Raw genomic sequence first — 19,524 nt, forward strand, 5'->3', positions numbered from 1 at the left:
AAAAAAAAAACCCAAAAAACAAAAAAAAACACCCTACTAAAGAATGAATGGGCCAATAAGGCAATCAGAGATGAAATTAAAAAATTATGGAAACAAATGAAAATGAAAACACAACAATCCAAAATCTANTGATCTGACGGATAATATTTAGAACTTTACATACTGAGGCCAGGGAATTTATTTTCTTCTCAAGTGAGCATGGCACGTTCTCCAAGACAGATCACATACTGGGACATAAAGCAGCCCTCAATTATTATAAAAGAATTGAGATTATACCATGCACACTGTCAGATCACAATGCTTTGAAACTTGATGTCAATTACAAGAAGAGGTCTGGAAAACCTCCAAAAACATGGAGGTTAAAAAACACCCTANCCCCATTTACAATTGCACAAAAAAACAATAAAATACCTTGGAATAAACCTAATCAAGGATACAGAGATCTGTATGATGAAAACTATAGAAAACTTATGAAGGAAATTGAAGAAAAGACACAAAGAAATGGAAGAACATTTCATGCTCATGGATAGGAAGAATAAANTTTGGTTATGTTAGAAATTTACCACAAGAAGACATTTTTATAGGAAAAGCAATGCTAGAATGTCCAATGGCTTCTCAGGAATGATAATATTCTAGTTCTAAAGCTGCCTGGAGGGATATAGAGTGGGTCATGAGTTTTCCAATTACAATGCTTCATATTTCTTACATATATCATGTACTGTACTCTATACTTAACAAATATTATGAAATAAGTTGTTCCAAATACAAAGTTTATTGTATTACAATTAATACACCTTTTATGAATAATAATCTGTTATTGATTTAATCAATTCTAATTGATTTAAAGTACAACAATATACAGGAGTATAATTAAGATATTAGACAAGCTGCTTTCAGTTACCTAGCAATGAGTTAACAATAAAATGCACTAAAACTCAATATTATCTTTTTTCAGAAAAACTCAGTATTATCTTTCCTTTAAATAATTTATTAGTTTATTCATGACTCATACTAATTATCAACGAATTAATTGGTATATCACAAAATACTTCAATGACATTCAAGAATGAACAGTTTCCCATAATTCTATTTATTGAAATTTGAAAATAAAGGCCAGATCATCAACTTTTAGACCTAGGAAATGGAGCTGATACATTCCCACAGACTGGATACTAGTTACCAACCTTTCACCCATGAACAAATTAACTTGATGGCTATGTATCAGCTTCTTTTAAATAACACACTAGGACCACCTTTAACATGTCTGCCCTTATGTGGGTAGACCAGTGGAAATAATAGTAATAATAAATGGTGAACTGAATTTAAGAATTTAAAAAATAAACTCACTTATGGGGCACCTGGATGGCTCAGTGGGTTAAGTATCCAACTTCGGCTCAGGTCATGATCTCACGGTTTGTGAGTTCAAGCCCCATGTTGGGCTCTGTGCTGCAGATTGGAGCCTAGAGCCTGCTTCAGATTCTGTGTCTCCCTCTCTGCCCCTCCCCTGTTTGCTCTCTGTCTCTCTCTTGCTCTCAAAAATAAATAAACATTAAAAAACATTTTTAAAAATAAACTCACTTATAATAAATTTTAGATGAATAAAAGTCAATTATTTGATATCTTTTTCTACTATCATTGTACCAATTAAGTCCTCATGAAACAATAATATATAGGTGGTATTAAAAACTTTCTTATTAAATATATTTAATTTATTAAAATACTATTGACACCTGTGTGGAAAGATTTACTGGAAGATATGAGACAGTCTCACTGCTCTGTAATAGAGGTACTATGTAAAAGACCCTTGACAGCATTTTCAAGATTTATAATAAGCTTGTATTCATTTAAAAAATTACTTTATAACCAATCAAATAAATAGCTCAGCACTTCAGGACATGTTCCATACTTGATGCCAAGAGGTATGAAAACAAAAAAGCAATTTAGGTGGCACATATGTAGTTATAAAAGACCAACACATCTTAATAGATACTTAGTTAAAACAATCCTGTGTTGGATACAAAAACCAGTATGACATGCTTTTAACAACTTTTGCTAGGAGCTTTACCCTCACTTCTTACTTCACATAGGGAGAATGAAATTTATTTTGTTTCCTTTTCAAGCTGATCTGATAAGCAGCAAATTCCAATTATGTGCCTGTCAAATCTTAAAATACAATTACCTATTTAAGGGGGGAAAGCAGGCTCAATGTTAGTATAGAGATAATCGAAAAAGTCACCTCCACAGGCCTTTGCAAACCATTAAAAAAGAATACTATCATACCTCTGTGCAGTCATTCAGAAGGGACACTGTGGTGTCAGTGGGATTAATGTTGATTGTTTTTAGTTCAATCAGGTTATTTAGGGAATTTCCACCTGGGGGGAAAAAAGAGGATAAAGGAATCAGACAAAGGAGTTTTTATCATTTGAGAGAAGATATTCTTTGAGTAAACTAATTCAATTACCTGACACCACAACCAGGGAAGGCATGTAGCTACTGTCAGCAGGATCAACTATCATTTTTAATCTATGAACAAGAACATCTGGGAAAATCTCCAAACGAATCCAATGCTTTAAAACAAAAGGTACTCTCAATTAGTAAAATTCAGCCATATTTTAGCTATTAAAATAGTATCACTGAAGACTAAATCTACATGAGATATTTTAAATATATGATATGGCCTGAGAGAGAGAAGTATTCTCCTCTACTACTTAATTGTTCATTAGAAGAAAGTCTCACTCTGAACTCCAGAAACCACGTGTTTAGATCCATCAAGGAGGGGACTATAGAAAATACTAGAGTCAAGATGGGGAAAAAAAGCTTCTCTTCTACAAGACTGACCGCGAGTTCAGAAGATGTGCACCCACCCTTGAGCAGCATTATGATAACATTCCAAAGAGCAACATACATTTGTTCAGATATATATTAGAAAAAGTGCTCAACAGAAGCAGAATCTGAACTCATACATTTTATGTGGGAGAGTTAACAAAAACAACAGCAATTACTCCGTCTATCAATTGGTCAGTTAGATATGTCACATGTATTGCTAAAAATCTCTGACAACAGGGGTGCCTGGGTGGCTCAGTTGGCTGAGCACCCAACTTCGGCTAAAATCATGATCTCATAGTTTGTGGATTTGGGCCCCATAATGGGGTCTGTGCCGACAGCTCCAAGCCTGGAGCCTGTTTCAAATTCTGTGTCTCCCTCTCTCTGGTCCTCCCTGCTCACGTTGGTCTCTGTCTCTCAAAATCAAATAAAAAATGGTAAAAGAAAAAAAACCTGTGACAATAATTATCTGATGGTATATTACTCAGTAGCTTTAAAAATAATATGAACTAAAATATAAAATCAGTAACTGACAGGTATCATAACAGTATAACTTAGCAGGTTTTTCTAAGTTCATTTTGAAGTTTAAAATGGTGAAGCCATCTAAATAAAAGGATTTTTGGAAGTGCCTCCATGGCACACTACCTTTCCTTGTGAGCCAGATGACTGCCAGCAGGGCTCACTGCCATCAATAAGACGAGAAGCCTGGTTCACAGAGGATGACACGTTTAGGCTCTTTACCATCCGGGACCAGCTGTCCAGCAGCATTCCTGGCTGACTGCTATGGCAACGCTTCAGCTGTTTTCCAGAACGGCCACAAAATATTGCAGACTGTCCTATTTAATAGTGGTTAAACAGTGTTAAGATGTGTATGGAAGAACCTTCACAACGAAGAAATAAAGAATACTACACAGTGATAAGCTTCTTACTTCAAGAAAATAGTAAGTTTTCAACTTAAAAGGACTGAATACCTAAAACAGCTTCCAAAGCTTAGTCAGTGTATTTTATACCGATTTATTAAATGAATTTTATACAATGCTATGATTTATTCTACCTGACTCTAAAGTAACCACACAGTGATGTGGTTTTCCATCTGGAAAAGATGAAAGAACACACAGAAGCTGGGGGAGGGAGGAAGTTCAGTAACAGTTCTAATAAAAAACATGCTTATTTAAAATGCTGTTACAAATGCAAAGCAAAAACAAATCTGTAAAGAGTCTCTACTTCCATAAATGGCAAATCTGGAAATTTATCTAGCCCTGCATTGGGGACAACTAGAAAAGGCAGACAAAACATTTAAAGATAAAAAAATCTTAAAAGTATCAGAAATAACAAAATGGTAAAGAATTATGGGACCAGAATCTAAGGAAAACTGAGATGAAAAGAGATGTCCAGATGAGCAACAACATGGATCAGAAACTACTTTTCCTGACTGTAGCTCTCAGTAAAGAAATACTACAAGAAAACACACTACTTTTGACAGCCTTGGGCTGGGAAGGGGGGTTGGGGACCAAAAACTGAAGTCCAGGGCCCACCAGGAGAGAAGATCCACAGAAAAACCCACACTTTGGGTTGGAATCCCAACAGGAAAAGTCCCAAGAGGAACTCTGTACAATGCTGTTTGTTTTATTATAGCTTAGCATGAAATCATCTCAGCCACTGAAAATGGCCTGAGGTGAGCTCAGAGTTACTTACCCCAATTACCTGGAAGACCAACCCTCTTTCCCCTTAGTCTCTGGAGAATGATAATATCTTGGGACTCAAACTGATTCAAGAAATAATTTTTTAAATATAATCGTCCAATCCATAACTGCATATGAGGAGACTAGACTAAGACATGCTAAAAAAACAAAACAAAACAAAACAAAACAAAAAAAACACACAAAAAAAATCCTACAAGAAATAACAAACATTAGAAAGAGACCCACAGAGTCTCCAGATATTGGAGTTATAAGACACAGGTTTTAAAAACAACCATACTTATTTATGTTTGAAAAGATAAGAAACTGAATATTTCAGCAGAGCACTGAAAACTATATTAAAAAACAAAAATTAAAATTGTTAGGGGCACCCAGGTGGCTTAGTCAGTAAACAGCCAACTCTTGATTCTGGCTTAGGTCATGATCCCATGGAGTTTTTGAGTTCGGGCCCCACACTGGGCTCTGCACTGACAGCATGGAGCCTGCTTGGAATCTTCTGTCTCCCTCTTTCTGGCCCTCCGCCACTAGCGTGCACTCTCTCTCTCAAATAAACATTTTAAAAAAGTGTTAAATGTAGCAATTAAAATTAAGAACTCAATGAGCAGGTTTACTAGCACATTAGACTCAGATGAAAACAAAATTACTGAACAGTATCTAAAAAGAAGACTTGAGGAGCAAAAGCCTAGAAAACATAAAAGAGCAGGTGAAAGACAGAGAATATAAAGAAGCTCTGGCACTGGTGAAATAGGAATCCCCAAACAGAAGAGAAAATAGGCCACAGACAATATTTGAAGAAATACTGACTAAAAAACCTTTAGAACTGACAAAAGATATCAAGCTAGAGATTTAAAAAGCCCTGCTTTGAAAACTGCTGAGAAGATCTTAAATGTTCTTTTCCCCACCTAACACATACAAAGGGAATTATGTGAAGTGATGGATTTATCAACTAACCAATTAACCCCACTGTGGTAATCGTTTTGCAATATATACATGTTCCAAATCATCACACATTACATTTTAAACTTACACACAGTTATATGTCAATTATAGCTAAATAAAGGTAGGGGGCAAAAAAAGAAAATAAAAATAGAGTCCTAACCCCAAAGAATATAAACAAAAAGAAATACATTTCTATGCACATATAAAATTTGTGCAAGATAAAAACAAAAAAGCAAACTAAGGAAATACAAAGATGATCAGCTTGAATAGAACAACTATACTTCCATCCAGCTTTAAAAGAAATAATATAAACCAAATCACAAAGGAATAGTATTTTTAAAATTCCTAAAAAATTATTTTTCTAAAATGAAGGAGAAAAGATATTTTCAGAAACACAAAAAAGTAATCCATTAGCACAGAGATCCATTAAGGAAAATATTAAGGGCTACTCTTCAGGTAGGAGAAGAATGATAATAGATAAAAAATGCAACATATAGAGAAGAATAGAGGGGCGCCTAGGTGCTTCAGTCAGTTGGGTGTCTGGATATTGATCTCTGCTCAGATTATGATCTCACAGTTCGTTGGATCGAGCCCCATGTTGAGCTCTGTGCTGGCAGCACGGAGATTGCTTGGGATTCTCTCTCTCCTTTTGCCCCTCCCATGTACATGCACACATGTGTGCTCTCTCTCCTGTTCTCAAACAAACTTAAAAAAAATTAAATGTTAACTATGTGAAAAAATCTATATAAATACTGGCTAAATACAATACCAATAATATGCCTTGTATGCTTGGAAATGTGTATATATAAAACTGTAAAACACAACAAAAATGTGATAATTTAAATCAAAATAAGAGTAAATAAAGTTAAAGGGACCTAAAGTCTTTTCATTGCTTAGGAGAGAGTAAAAATACTAAATAATATTAGATTTTGATAAATCAAAGATTATTGTTTTCATATCTTAATGACTTATACTAAAAATGTGTATAACACATACACTACTCAATCATATATACACTAAAATATATGTAACTTCTAAGCTACTAAGGGTGGGGGAAGGGGGAGCTTGAGTGTTAAATAATAAAAAACATATCAGTCCAAAGACAGATGGAATGCAGAAAGGGGAACAGAGAACAGGAGGGACAAAAAAAAACCACTGAGAATTTGATCACTTAAAATAAAAATACGTCAGTAACTGCCTTAATGGAAATACCTAAAAGATCCAAATAATCATACTGGAATTTTAAAAAACTACTTACAACTTATAACATAAGAATACAGAAGGACTGAGGGTAAAAGGTTAAAAAAAAAAAGATACACTAAGCAAACACTAACTTTACCACAGAACTGTAGGAGACATTCTTTTAGGCACACATTAAATTTATAAAGTCCAATAATATACTAAGTCATATGATTACATGCAAATTTCAAAAATGTCAAAAGATCGGGATACATACTCTGAATGCAATGCAAAAACCTGTAAAAATGTTGATATCTTTGAAATTTAAAAACCAATGAATACAAAAATATAATCCTAATGGAATTTTAAGTACAGCTTAAGATAATTTTAAAATTTTAAGTTCATATATTAGAAAAGACAGAGTGAGAAAATGAGATAAGCATTAACCTCAAGAAGGGGGGGGGGGGAATCAACCTAAATCCAAATTCCATAGGAAAAAGAAAGAATAAAGATATAAGAAACCACAAATCAAACCAAAATTTGTCTCTCTGAAAAAAACTAAAAAGAGAGAGAGAGAGAGAGAGAATAATTAAATTGATAAACCCATGACAGGCTGATCAAGAAAAAAAGAAAGTACTCTAAGTAAGCCTTGAAAAGGAGATAACTCTACATTTTACAAACCTTCTACATAAAAATAAGAGAATAATACAAATTAGAATTAGACAGGAATTTCCTCAACATGATAAGGCTATTTGTGAAAAACCCAAAGCTAACATTATGCTCAAAGTTAACATACTGAAAGCTTTCCCTCTAAGGTCAGGAGTAGGACAAGGATGCCCAACTTTGCCACTTCCATTCACTTAGTACTGGAAGAACTAGCCAAAGCAGGAAAAAGAAACAGAAGGTATTCAAATCGGAAAGGAAGAAGTAAAACGATCTTGGCTCATAAATACTATGATCTTATATGTAGAAAAAACAAAAGAAGGGGCGCCTGGGTGGCTTAGTTGGTTAAGCGTCCGACTTTCGCTCAGGTCATGATCTCGCAGTTCGTGGGTTCGAGCCCCGCGTCGGGCTCTGTGCTGACTGCCAGCTCAGAGCCTGGAGCCTGTTTCAGTCTGTGACTCCCTCTCTCATTGACCCTCCCCTGCTCACGCTGTCTCTCTCTCCTAGAAATAAATAAAAACCTTAAAAAAAATTAAAAAAAAAAAAAAGAAAAAACAAAAGAAACCACACCAAACAAACAAAAAAAAACTATAGAAGGCAATAAATAAATTCAGCAAAGTTGCTGGATAGTAATTCAACACACAAAATGTGTTGAAAGTGTATTGTGTATTTCTATATAATAACAAAACAAAAAATATTCCAAAAGGAAAATTAAGAATTCCATTTAATAGGACATAAAAATACTTAGGAATAAATTTAGTCAAGAAGGCACAAGACTTACACACTGAAAAATCACAAAATACGACTGAAAGAAAAACTGCTAAAAAAAGGTCTAATAAATTAATGGAAAAGTTATCCCTTGTTCATGGATTGGAAGACTTAATATTATTAAAATGATAATTCTGCCAAAGTAATAAGGAAATTCAATGTAATTCCTATAAAAAACAATGCTTATATAAACAAAATATCCATTCCCTAATTCACACTGAATTTCAAAAGATACCAAATAGTCAAAACAATCTTGAAAAAGAACATATTTGGAGGATTCACACTTCCCAATTTCAAAAACTTACTACGAAGTTACCATCATTACAATGTATGGTTTGCTACTGGCATAAGGATAAGCAAATACACAGTAGAACAGAATTGGGAGCCCAAAAATAAACTCTAACATCTACAGTCAACTGATTTTCAAAACAGGTACCAAGACGATTCAATGTTGAAAGGACAGTCTTTTCAATAAACAGTGTTGCGAAACTGGACTGCACACATGTGCCGTGAATGAAACTGAATTCTTAAACTATACCATGTACAAAAATTAACTCAAAATGGATCAAAACCTAAGTTTTTTTTTAATTTTTTCAATGTTTTATTTATTTATGAGAGAGAGACAGCATGAGGAGGGGAAGGTCAGAGAGAGAGAGGGAGACAGAATCTGAAACAGGCTCCAGGCTCTGAGCTAGCTGTCAGCACAGAGCCGGATGCGGGGCTCAAACCCACGATCCGTGAGATCATGACCTGAGCTGAAGTCGGATGCTTAACCGACTGAGCCACCCATGCGCCCCAATCAAAACCTAAGCTTAAGAGCTAAAACTCTTAGAAAGGAAAACAGGCATTAATTTTAACCCATAGCTTTGGATTTAGCAATGGTCTCTTAAATTGACACCAAAAATAAATATGATACTAAATGCACAGGCAACTAAAGAAATAATAGATAAAATGGACTTCACCAAGATTAAAAACTTTTGCATCATACAGCCTATCAACAAAGTAAAAAGACAACCCAAAAAAGGAGATGAAATATTTGCAAATCACCTATCTCATAGAGTTTGATGTGCAGAGTATTTAAAGGATTTCTATAACTCAACATCAAAAGTTTAAAGACGGGCAAAAGACAAAAAAATAAATAAACATTAAAAAAAATTTAAAAAGGGGTGCCTGGGTGGCTCAGTCAGTTAAGCGCCCAACTTCGGCTCAGGTCATGCTCTCGCAGTTCGTGAGTTCAAGCCCTATATCAAGTTCTGACAGTTCAGAGCCTGGAGCCTGCTTCAGATTCTTTGTCTCCCTCTATTTTCATCTCCCACTCTCACTCTGTCTCTCTCTCTCAAAAACAAAGGTTAAAGATTGTGCATTAAAAAGGACTTAAATAGACATATTCCCAAAAAAGATACACAAATGGCCAAAATGACAAGAAAATAGGCTCAATGTCATTTGTCATTAAGGAAACTCAAATAAATAAAAATCAGATGGCTGTAATTAAAAAAGTAATAATGAAAAATAACAAATGTTGGTAAGGACATAGAGAAATTAGAACTCTTATATATTGCTGGTGGGAATATAAAATGGTGCAGCCAATTTTGGTATTTTCTCAAAAAGTTAAAGAACAACCATATGATCCTGCAATTCCACTACCAATTTTATTTTTTATTTTTTTCCCCACTACCAGTTTTAAAAACAAGGACTCAAAACAGATTTGTACACTGATATTCACAATAGCTAAAAGGTAGAAACAACCCAAATGTTCATTAACTGATGAATGGATAAACAACATGTAGTATATACATACAATGAAATGTCATTCAGCTATAAAAAGAAGTGAAGTTTTGACACATGCTACAATATGGATAAACCCTGGAAACATAAGTAAAATAAGCCAGACACAAAAAGACAAATTTTGGTACCACTTATATGAGGTACCTGCTGTGTCATCAAATTCATGGAGACAGAAAGCAGATCAAAGGTGGCCAGGGGTTAGGGGAAAGTAGAATGGGGGTTTATTGCTTAATGGTACAGTTTCTGTTTGGAGCAGTGAAAAAGTTTTGGAAATAAATAGTGGTGATGGTTGTACAACATTCTCTGAACTGTTACACTTCAAAGGGATTAAAATGGCAAATTTTATGTTGCCACAATAAAAAAAATTAGACATACAAATAAAAAGCCTCACTCTCCATCTATCCAATTCAACACCCCATTGAATAAAACACTTCTTAGTTTCTTGAGATCTTTTCAGGGTTCTTTATGAAATACAAGCAAAGAAACCCTGTTATTCAATTCTTGCAGTGCCTCACTGCTTGAAAAAAAAGATAACAAGTTACTAAGTATGTAAGACCACCTTTCCTGTTTTACTGTGTACACTATGCAATGCTCACCCTCACCATATAAACATGACCTTTAAAGAGTAAACTAAATACATATGTGTGCACAATGATTTTATTAATAATATTTTATTTAAAAAAACCCAACCATTCTATCATACCTGGTTCATTTATTCTGCCAAATGTATGCCTGGTGTTGTGTTTTCTGGTCTTAAAACATGTTTCACAAAAATCAAAGTCATCACAGTTTCTGCATTTGAATCTAGATCCATTGATAGGAAACATCTGACAGCCATCACATCTATTTAAAAAAAAACAAAACATTGAGTTGATAAGAGAAAGATAATGTTATTTATTAAATTTAATTACAAAGAAAAACATTCCCCCAAAACAAATCTAGCAATATAAAAATTAACTCACGTAACCCCAGGATGAACACTAGGCACCAACTCCATTTCTGACAAAAGCCCAGTCCAGTGAGACTGCTGAGGGAAGTCGACAATGACATCTTTTCCATTTGCACTGAAAGCTAGGACACAATAGAAATTGCTGAAACATCTTAGTCACCAATAAAAACCTAAAATTAAAATTAAACCTATACTTAACTAGTCATGTGATAATTATATTGTAGTTATTTATGTTTTACCAAGAGTACTTCTCTTTTAGAGAGATACTTATGAATGAACTAACACATGATGTCAATAAGGGATTAGCTTTAAAGTAATCAAGGGCAGGATCATGGATGAAACAACTTTGTCCAGGAGCTGACAACTGTTGAAGCCAGGTGATGGGCATATGGAGGCTCATTACATTATATTCCTACTTTGTTTATGTTTGAAATTTTCTACAATATGGTATCTTTGTTTTTAATTACATCAAGTCAAAAACTCCATTTAATATCTTAGGAAATAAAACTCACAATAAATGACCTTTGGTGAAAGGACTCTGCTACTAAACATTAACTTCTGAACAAAGTTCTTATTTTTAAAATTTATCATATGAGGGGCGCTTGGATGGCTTAGTCGGTTAAGCATATGACTTCAGCTCAGGTCATGATCTCATAGTTCGTGAGTTCGAGCCCCACATCAGGCTGTGTGCAGAGCCTGGAGCCTGCTTCTGATTCTGTGTGTCTCTCTGTCTTGCCCTCTGCCCCTTCCCCACTCTCATTGTTTCTCTCTCAAAAATAAACATTCAAATAGTCATGTGATTTCATTCACATGTGGAATTCAAGAAACAAAACAGATGAACAAAAGGAGAGGGAAGCAAAAATAAGATAAAAACAGAAAGGGAGGCAAATCATAAGAGATTCTTAAATACAGAGAACAAACTGAGGGTTGCTAGAGAGGACGGACTAAATGGGTGATGGGTATTAAGGAGGGCATTTGTACGATGAGCACTAGGGTTTATATGTAAGTGATGAATCACTAAATTCTACTCCTGAAATCATTATTACACTATATGTTAGAACTTGGATTTCAGGGATGCCTGGGTGGCTCAGTCGGTTGAGCATCGACTTCAGCTCAGATCATGATCTCATGGTTTGTGAGTTCCAGCCCCACGCTGGGCTCTGTGCTGACAAACAGCTCAGAGCCTGGAGCCTGCTTCAGATTCTCTATCTCCCTCTCTCTCTGCCCCTCCCCTGCTCATGCTCTGCCTATTTCTGTCTCTCAAAAATAAATAAATGTTAAAAAAATTTTTTAAACTTGATTTCAGTACAATTTTTAAACATAATAATAAATTTTAAAAAATAATAAATTTAAAAAAGAAGTACAGGGGCGCCTGGGTGGCTTAGTCGGTTAAGCGTCTGACTTTCGCTTAGGTCATGATCTCGCGGTTCATGGGTTTGAGCCCCGCGTCGGGCTCTGTGCTAACTGCCAGCTCAGAGCCTGGAGCCTGTTTCAGTCTGTGACTCCTTCGCTCTCTGACCCTCCCCTGTTCACGCTGTCTCTCTCTCTCTCTCCTAGAAATAAATAAAAACATTAAAAAAAATTAAAAAAAAAAAAAAAAAAGAAGTACAGGGGTGCCGGGGTGCCTCAGTCGGTTAAGCGTCTGACTTTGGCTCAGGTCATGATCTCACGGTTGGTAGGTTTGAGCCCCACGTCGGGCTCTGTGCTGACAGCTAGCTCAGAGCCTGGAGCCTACTTCTGATTCTGTGTCTCCCTCTCTCTCTGACCCTCCCCTGCTCATGCTGCCTCCTTCTCTCTCTCGGAAATAAATAAAACATTTAAAAAAAAAGAAGAATAGACTTCTACTTACAAAATAAAAAAGTTACAGAGATGAAATTTAGGGAATACAGTTAATAACATTGTAATAACATTGTATGGTGATAGATGGTAACTACAATCACTGCAGTGAGCATTGTAGAATATAATGAATTGTTCAATCACTATGGTGTACACCTGAAACTAATATAACATTCTATGTCAACTATAATGCAATAATAAAAACTTAATAAATCTATTCTGATTTGTAAAGCTTTTAAGAACCTCTTAAGTAAAGAAAAATGTTAAATTAAAATGTTAAATAAGCTACTTGTTCTTATGTAACCCGAGACATTCTAATACTCCCACGCACTAGACAAGCCACCATTATGGCCATTTCTAATCTAAGGTATTTGACAGTATTATATAAGGTTCAAACAAAACAAAACAGGAACTCTATGGCATTAAAAGAGTTTAAAGATAAAATAAAACCACATGCATTTTTAATCACTTCTCATGTAATTGTTCAAATGGACATAGTATACCTTTTAAGGTATATTGATTGATTTGAAATCTCAATAATACCACATTTAAACATAAACTGAAAAGAATTCTGTATTTCCAGTTCCTAAATCCCATCATTTGCGCTTTTCCATTTCTTAAATTTAGTCCTAAATTTTTAGATAGCAGAGAGAGAGAGAGAAAAACAGTCCCCAAAAGAGGGGATTGGCCAGACACTCACATATAGGACATTTGGCAGAATGACGGAACAAGCTTACAGAACACCAACGTCATATAAGATTACCCTGTGACTGTGATAGATCCAGATAAAACCAAAATTGCTCTTTAATCATGTCTAATCAAGTTCAAATCTAATCCAAACCACAAACACAACCAGACACCCTCACCCAACCCCCAATCCTGGTTAATATGAACAACTGCTTCCTTGCCAATCATTAACTTCATCCTAGCTCCATTCTTTCTGACTTGTAGATAATAATTAAGACACCCATTCTTAGAACTACCCCACACCTTTAAACCTTTCTCAAAATATGCAACACAAACCCCATTATTCCTTTGCTACACCCACCTATGGAGACACCCCATTTTCTGAGGCATGCATCCTCACAAGTGGCAATGAGTTAATAAACCTTACTCTCTTCAATTACAGGTGTATTCCTGGTCTAAAGAGTAATGAAAAGCAAAAAAACACTATATATCATAAGCTTTCTTCACACTTGTTTTTCTTGCCCTTGAATGAAAAAAAAATGAGTTTATCATATTAGCTGATGAAAAGCTAACATTTGGAATTTTGTTGCCTGGATAATATTACCTTTCACAACCCCCACACTTTGATGAGTCACAGATCCCCACTTGTATTTTGGTGTGGTGACTGAGGCTTTGACACGAACTTTATCACCAATCTTTATGTGAGAAGGAGAACTTGGTGGAGGATAGCCTAGAAATTAGAATAATAAGAGAACTATAATTAGTATTCATTCCTGGGAACTCTGTCACTAATTAAGAAAAAGTGAAACAATTCAATTAAGAATGTGCTCACCTATAAGTTCCACATGAATATACCTAACCCAGTAAGTGCCTCCTTTCTGCTGCCAATCACACTGCACGTTGAGGTCATGTAATCCATCTCTATCCAATTTGATAACTTTGCCCATGTCTCCTTCACACACTTCTTCATATGTTCTACAGCATCTAACCATCATTCCCACCTAAGATTAAAATTAAATTAAAAATCCAGTCCAGTGTATAGGTGAACAATTGTTAAGTAGCATTATCTAAGAAATTATTTCCTCTAGCACTGAGTATACTCTCAAAAGCATTTTATACTAAATGGAACTAGGGATCTTTAGAAAACTTGCTGACTCAAGGTCTGGGACAGGAAATACACAAGATGAATATGGATCAACTTATGCCATAAAGCAAGGGAGTGCTCAAAGATTAATGTGTTCACTCAAAAGAACAACTTAATCAATAGGAATAATGACTTAAACACATCAAATCCATATCAGTCAATAAATTTATCACAATGATAATAAGCAAAGGTTCTTGGTCACCTGTGTTAATAAGTTCCATGGCAACAATTTACCATTCTGAAAATTGATAAGCAAAAACAAAAACAAAAAAACAAAAACAAAAAGCGAGCACTTATTCTGTCTTTCCTATATGAACTGTATTAAAAAGAATAACTACAGTTGATTTAAAAAGCATTCTTCAAAGAATAAACTCCAGCTAATAAATATGGAAGGCATGACAAAGTTAGAAAATCACTATTGTGCAACCCCTCATGAAGAGTCTAGGTGGTAACACAAATGGATATCAAAGTGCCAAAATGAACAAGAGAACTTCTTAGTGGATGGAATGAATAGACTAACAAGACCTAACCAGTAACACTGCATTTTGGTCCATATGATGCATTCGTGTCTAAGACACTGCCTGAGTCCAACAGCTCCCCCAGCCCCCCAGCCCTTATTCCGACTTTATAGGAGATGCAGAGGAGGGAGGAAGAAGCCACAAATAAATGACATGAAAAGGAGGAAAAAAAAGAGAGGGGAAAACTGTTCTAGGTTAAAAGACACTTTAGAGAGATATCACCCAAATGTAAGGTGTATGACCTTGTTGTTATCCAAATTCAAAAATGTTACGGTTTTAAAAAGCAATTTCTGAGAAAACTGTGAAAATCTGAGCAAGCACTGGACATGAGATAATATTACAGAATTATTATTTATTTTCTTAGCTAATGTTAGGTAATAATAATGTTGTTAGTTAAAACAAATCCTTAATTGGGGCACCTGGCTGGCTCAGTTGGTAGAGCATGGATTCTTGGAATTCATGATCTCAGGGTTGTGAATTCAAGCCCTATGCTGGGCGTAGAGCTCACCAAAAAAACAAACAGAAAACAAAACAAAACAAAAACAAAGTCCTTTATGTATTAGGAATACATAACAGATTTATAGATTAAATGAGATGATTTCAGGGATTTTCTCTTAAGTCTTCTAACTAGAACAAAGAATTAAAACAAGAAAGAATGTAAGATGCATAAGGGACTACAGAAAAAGCCTAATTAGATTTTAAAAATAGGATTGGAGTAAGAATGATATAAGAAAAACAAACAAAAATAGATTTAAAAAAAAAAATGTCCAAAATGGTAATAATTGAGAAGCACAGGTCACTGTGCCAGGCTCTCTAGCTCTGGCACCCCATGCTCAACTTCTCTTCCTCTGTCCTCTGCTCCAGTCATAGTGGTCTCCCTGCTGGGTTCTGTGCCCTCCTTCACCAGGCCTCTACTGACTGAAAACCTAGGCAAGGCTCCAGCCTAAGACATTTACTCACCTGAATATTTTCTCTCACATAGACAGCATAATCATCATTACTCAAGAAATCAGCTCGTTTTTTGTACGTCTGGCTCTCTGTTACAACAGCACCAGTAGACTGCAAAAGATAAATATATTTTTAAAAAACTGTGAGCCAGATAAACCTACTTATAAAGTATGTAAAATCTTTAATATTAAAAAATAAAGTATGAAATATTATACTGTATTTTCACTATAAAATACTTCGTTTAAAAGACAAAGTATAGTAAACAGAATGAATATCAAAAGCTCAAAGTATAGAAAATTTCTGAGACATTTCCAAATTAATCTCATGAAATAATTTACTGAAATCAGAAGTCACTATGTCATATAAAACATGCTTTTTAAATAAAGTATCTTCTAATGGCTACCCAACATCATTAGATGTTGGAACAATGGTCTGTTTTACAGCTAAAGTAATTACGGCACAAAAATCCTAGTTAGCACTTAGCAGCTTAACTCTGGCAGAACTGCACAGAGACCTCATGGAACAGCATACAGGAAACCCAGAGCACAGGACAGTAGACACAGGCAGTGGAGCAACCACACAGGAGGCACTGACCACAGCGTAGGCCGCGTCGTCCATATCCTCCATCACCTCCTCATCTGAACACTCCTCAGACCCTGTGTCTGCATCGGAGAGATCTGTGACCTGAACATCAGCATGGTCCAGCAGCCACCCAACCAAGGCCTCCACACCTACAAGCAAGCACACAGAGCACACCCACAGTGAGGATCCATAGCAGCCACCTGTCCATAGGCCTCTGACATTAGCATCTCAAGATAAACCCACAAACAAATGTGTGGGCACATTAAGTGAAACACCCACAAGGAAAACAAAATACCTGGCAAGCCAGCAGCATTCCCGGAGGCACCAGTAAGTGACTTCAATGCAAACTCTATGTTCCTTCTAGGAAATCCCATTTCCATGAGTTGAACCACAATAGGCAGAGCAGGAGCAGGTGACTGTTTGCGCTTCTTTGCTCTGACAGGGCGAACATGCTGTACAGGGACAGGTGTTGTGGCCTCACTGGAGCTACAGTCTTCAAACACGGGGCTCGATGGGTGAGTGGACTCCACAGCCAAACACTGACACACAGCCAGTGCTGCAGCCTGGACAAATGAAAGTAGAGCTGGGAGGTTTAGAAAAATCAAGAGACTTAAGCAGTCTAAGAAAATGGAAATTACAAACTTCTACTATGAAATGTAATACAGAAGTATAGAAAATTCAGACCTTACACATGTTACTTTTAAATGAATGGATAAAATATGTTAACAACAAACAACTAAGACGACTTTCATAGTTTAAGGCAGAGGAAAGATGTGATAGTCAAATAACGCCTGCTGTAGCACACACAGAGCCCAGGAAATTAGCCAGTTATCAGTGTCTGTTAAAGAAAACTTCACTGCTGCTCTGAGTAGAGGAAACGAGCTGAGCAAGTTAAATGGAGAGTGAGAGAGGATAGATGAAAAAGGAGTCTCACACCCCCTCCCCATGACCAGGCAGTGTCCACAGTCTCTTGTTCTTTTCCTCTGAAAAGCAAGTCAGAGAGGACATGGAATTCTCTCATGTACCATCAAATCAACTCTCAATAATTCAAGGGTAAAAGAACTACTCTGAGAGTTAAACATGGTATAAGAAAAAATAAGGGAAATAAAGAATATTGGGAAACAAATTACAATCAATGAATATATGCATTACTGAGGTTATAGTTGGGGCTCCCTACTCCCAGTACACACAACCTTTTCCCTGAACTACTTGCGACACTCTGCTCATCATCTCCAATTACTCTCAAAGGGCCTAAGACTTGCTATTTTTTAAAAAACTGATCATCTGAGGAAGGAATAACAAGAAATTGAGGACTCCATTAAGGTTTCTAGTGCTCAGGAAGTGTCAAAAACCTAGGGTTTGGCTGTGGAGGGTGAATAACTCACAAGCAATGGTCTTTATCCTAAAAGCTTACAATTCAGAACCAGACTGATTTAAGAGTCCTGGTTCTGATAATGGGGAGTTAGGGAGCACTAGGCTACACCTCTACTGATAATAACTGTGAACCCTAGACAAAATATTTTTAAAAACAGTTTGAAGGTCTGGAAGAAGAGCCAAAGCAATCAAAACTGGGAACAGGTATAACCCTTGACCACAAGGGAAGCCAGCAGGCAAGCTGACCGGGCAGTGTTTTTAGACTGCAGTCAGAAGCTGGAATTCAGTCCTGCCAAAGCAATCAGAAATGAGGGAAATATCACAAAATGTGCATATAAACTATCCCAAATTCTTGACTGATTTCAAAACTGAGATTTTGTGAGAGTCTGAAGAACCCAGCATAAAGGAACTACCAATGCTAGGGAGACAGTCTGGTGTCCCAGTCCAACCAAGTTAGATGGAGTTGGTCAAGGTTTGTAAAGGTTTCCACTGAAACCTCAGAAATGACTCTAAATCCTGCAGAATTAGAATACAGAAATCAAGACTAAGCGCAAGACAAAAGTAAACCACCAGTTAAAGTCTAGAATCAAGCCTCCATAGGACTGGGGAGAATTACCAGATACTAAACCATCTGTGAGAATAAAATTCCACATTCTCCAGAAAATGTTGACAGAACACAGAGCCAATACAATATAATATCTAAAACATCCAGGGTGCCTGGGTGCTCAGTCGGTTAAGATGCCGACTTTGGCTTAAGGTCATGAGGTCATGATCTCACAGTTCATGAGTTTGAGCCCCACATTGGGCTCTCTGCTGTCAACCTGGAGCCTACCTTGATCTTCTGTCCCACCTCTGTCTTTGCCCCACCCTCACTCATGTGCACGTGCGCACACACTCTCTCTCTCAAAAATAAGTAAACATTCAGGCACCTCGGTGGCTCAGTCGATTGAGCATCTGACTTCAGCTCAGGTCATGATCTCATGGTTCGTGAGTTCAAGCCCCATATCAGGCTCTGTGCAGACAGCGCAGAGCCTGGAGCCTGCTTTGATTCTGTGTCTCCTTCCCTCTCTCCCCCTCTCCTGCTCATGCTCTCTCTCTCAAAAATGAAGAAACATTTAAAAAGTTTTAAAAGTAAGAAAAATTTAAAAAATAAATAAAACATCCAGAATATACTAACTACAGATATGTGAAGAAGCAGAACCAATAACTGATTATAATCAAGAGAAAAAATTGCCAATAGTAGCAGACTGACAGCTGGCCCAGGTGTTAAAACTAGCAAATAAGAAATTTAATATAACTATCAGGAATATGTTTTAAATACACATACAATAAAAAAAAATTGAGAGTGAAGAGGTAAGAACTTTCAGGAGAGCTACAGAGCTATAAAATAAGAACCAAATGGAAATGTGAGATCTGAACATATTAAGACTTTCTTAGATGGCTTACAGCAGATTTAGACCCAACAAAGCAGAACAGCCTGACCCTGAAAACAGATCCATACAATCAGCCAAGCTGATTAACCAAGAGAGAAAGACCTACAAAACAAACAGAAACTCATAAAGAATCCATATATGTGTAATGGTAGTCTTAGCAAAGAACAGTACAGGAAAATATAGTTAACAAGTTTCC

The 19,524-nt window shown here is 36.2% G+C and overlaps 1 protein-coding gene across 4 annotated transcripts in view; it reads right to left on the reverse strand.

Moving 5' to 3' along the window:
- Nucleotides 1-19,524, reverse strand: part of HERC2 (HECT and RLD domain containing E3 ubiquitin protein ligase 2) — a 273,851-nt gene that overhangs the window by 83,980 nt on the left and 170,347 nt on the right. For all 4 annotated transcript variants that reach the window (XM_077774615.1, XM_077774617.1, XM_077774614.1 and 1 more), the window contains 10 exons: nt 16,817-17,084; nt 16,534-16,670; nt 15,952-16,050; nt 14,162-14,330; nt 13,934-14,059; nt 10,820-10,928; nt 10,561-10,700; nt 3,469-3,659; nt 2,462-2,567; nt 2,281-2,372 (listed from right to left, as the gene is read on the reverse strand). In XM_077774615.1, the coding sequence (XP_077630741.1) occupies nt 2,281-2,372; nt 2,462-2,567; nt 3,469-3,659; nt 10,561-10,700; nt 10,820-10,928; nt 13,934-14,059; nt 14,162-14,330; nt 15,952-16,050; nt 16,534-16,670; nt 16,817-17,084 (1,437 nt within the window). The remainder of the gene's footprint in view (nt 1-2,280; nt 2,373-2,461; nt 2,568-3,468; nt 3,660-10,560; nt 10,701-10,819; nt 10,929-13,933; nt 14,060-14,161; nt 14,331-15,951; nt 16,051-16,533; nt 16,671-16,816; nt 17,085-19,524) is intronic.

This window comes from Crocuta crocuta, unplaced genomic scaffold, assembly GCF_008692635.1.
Source record: "Crocuta crocuta isolate KB4526 unplaced genomic scaffold, BGI_CrCroc_1.0 scaffold469, whole genome shotgun sequence".
Classification (NCBI taxonomy): Eukaryota; Metazoa; Chordata; class Mammalia; order Carnivora; family Hyaenidae; genus Crocuta; species Crocuta crocuta.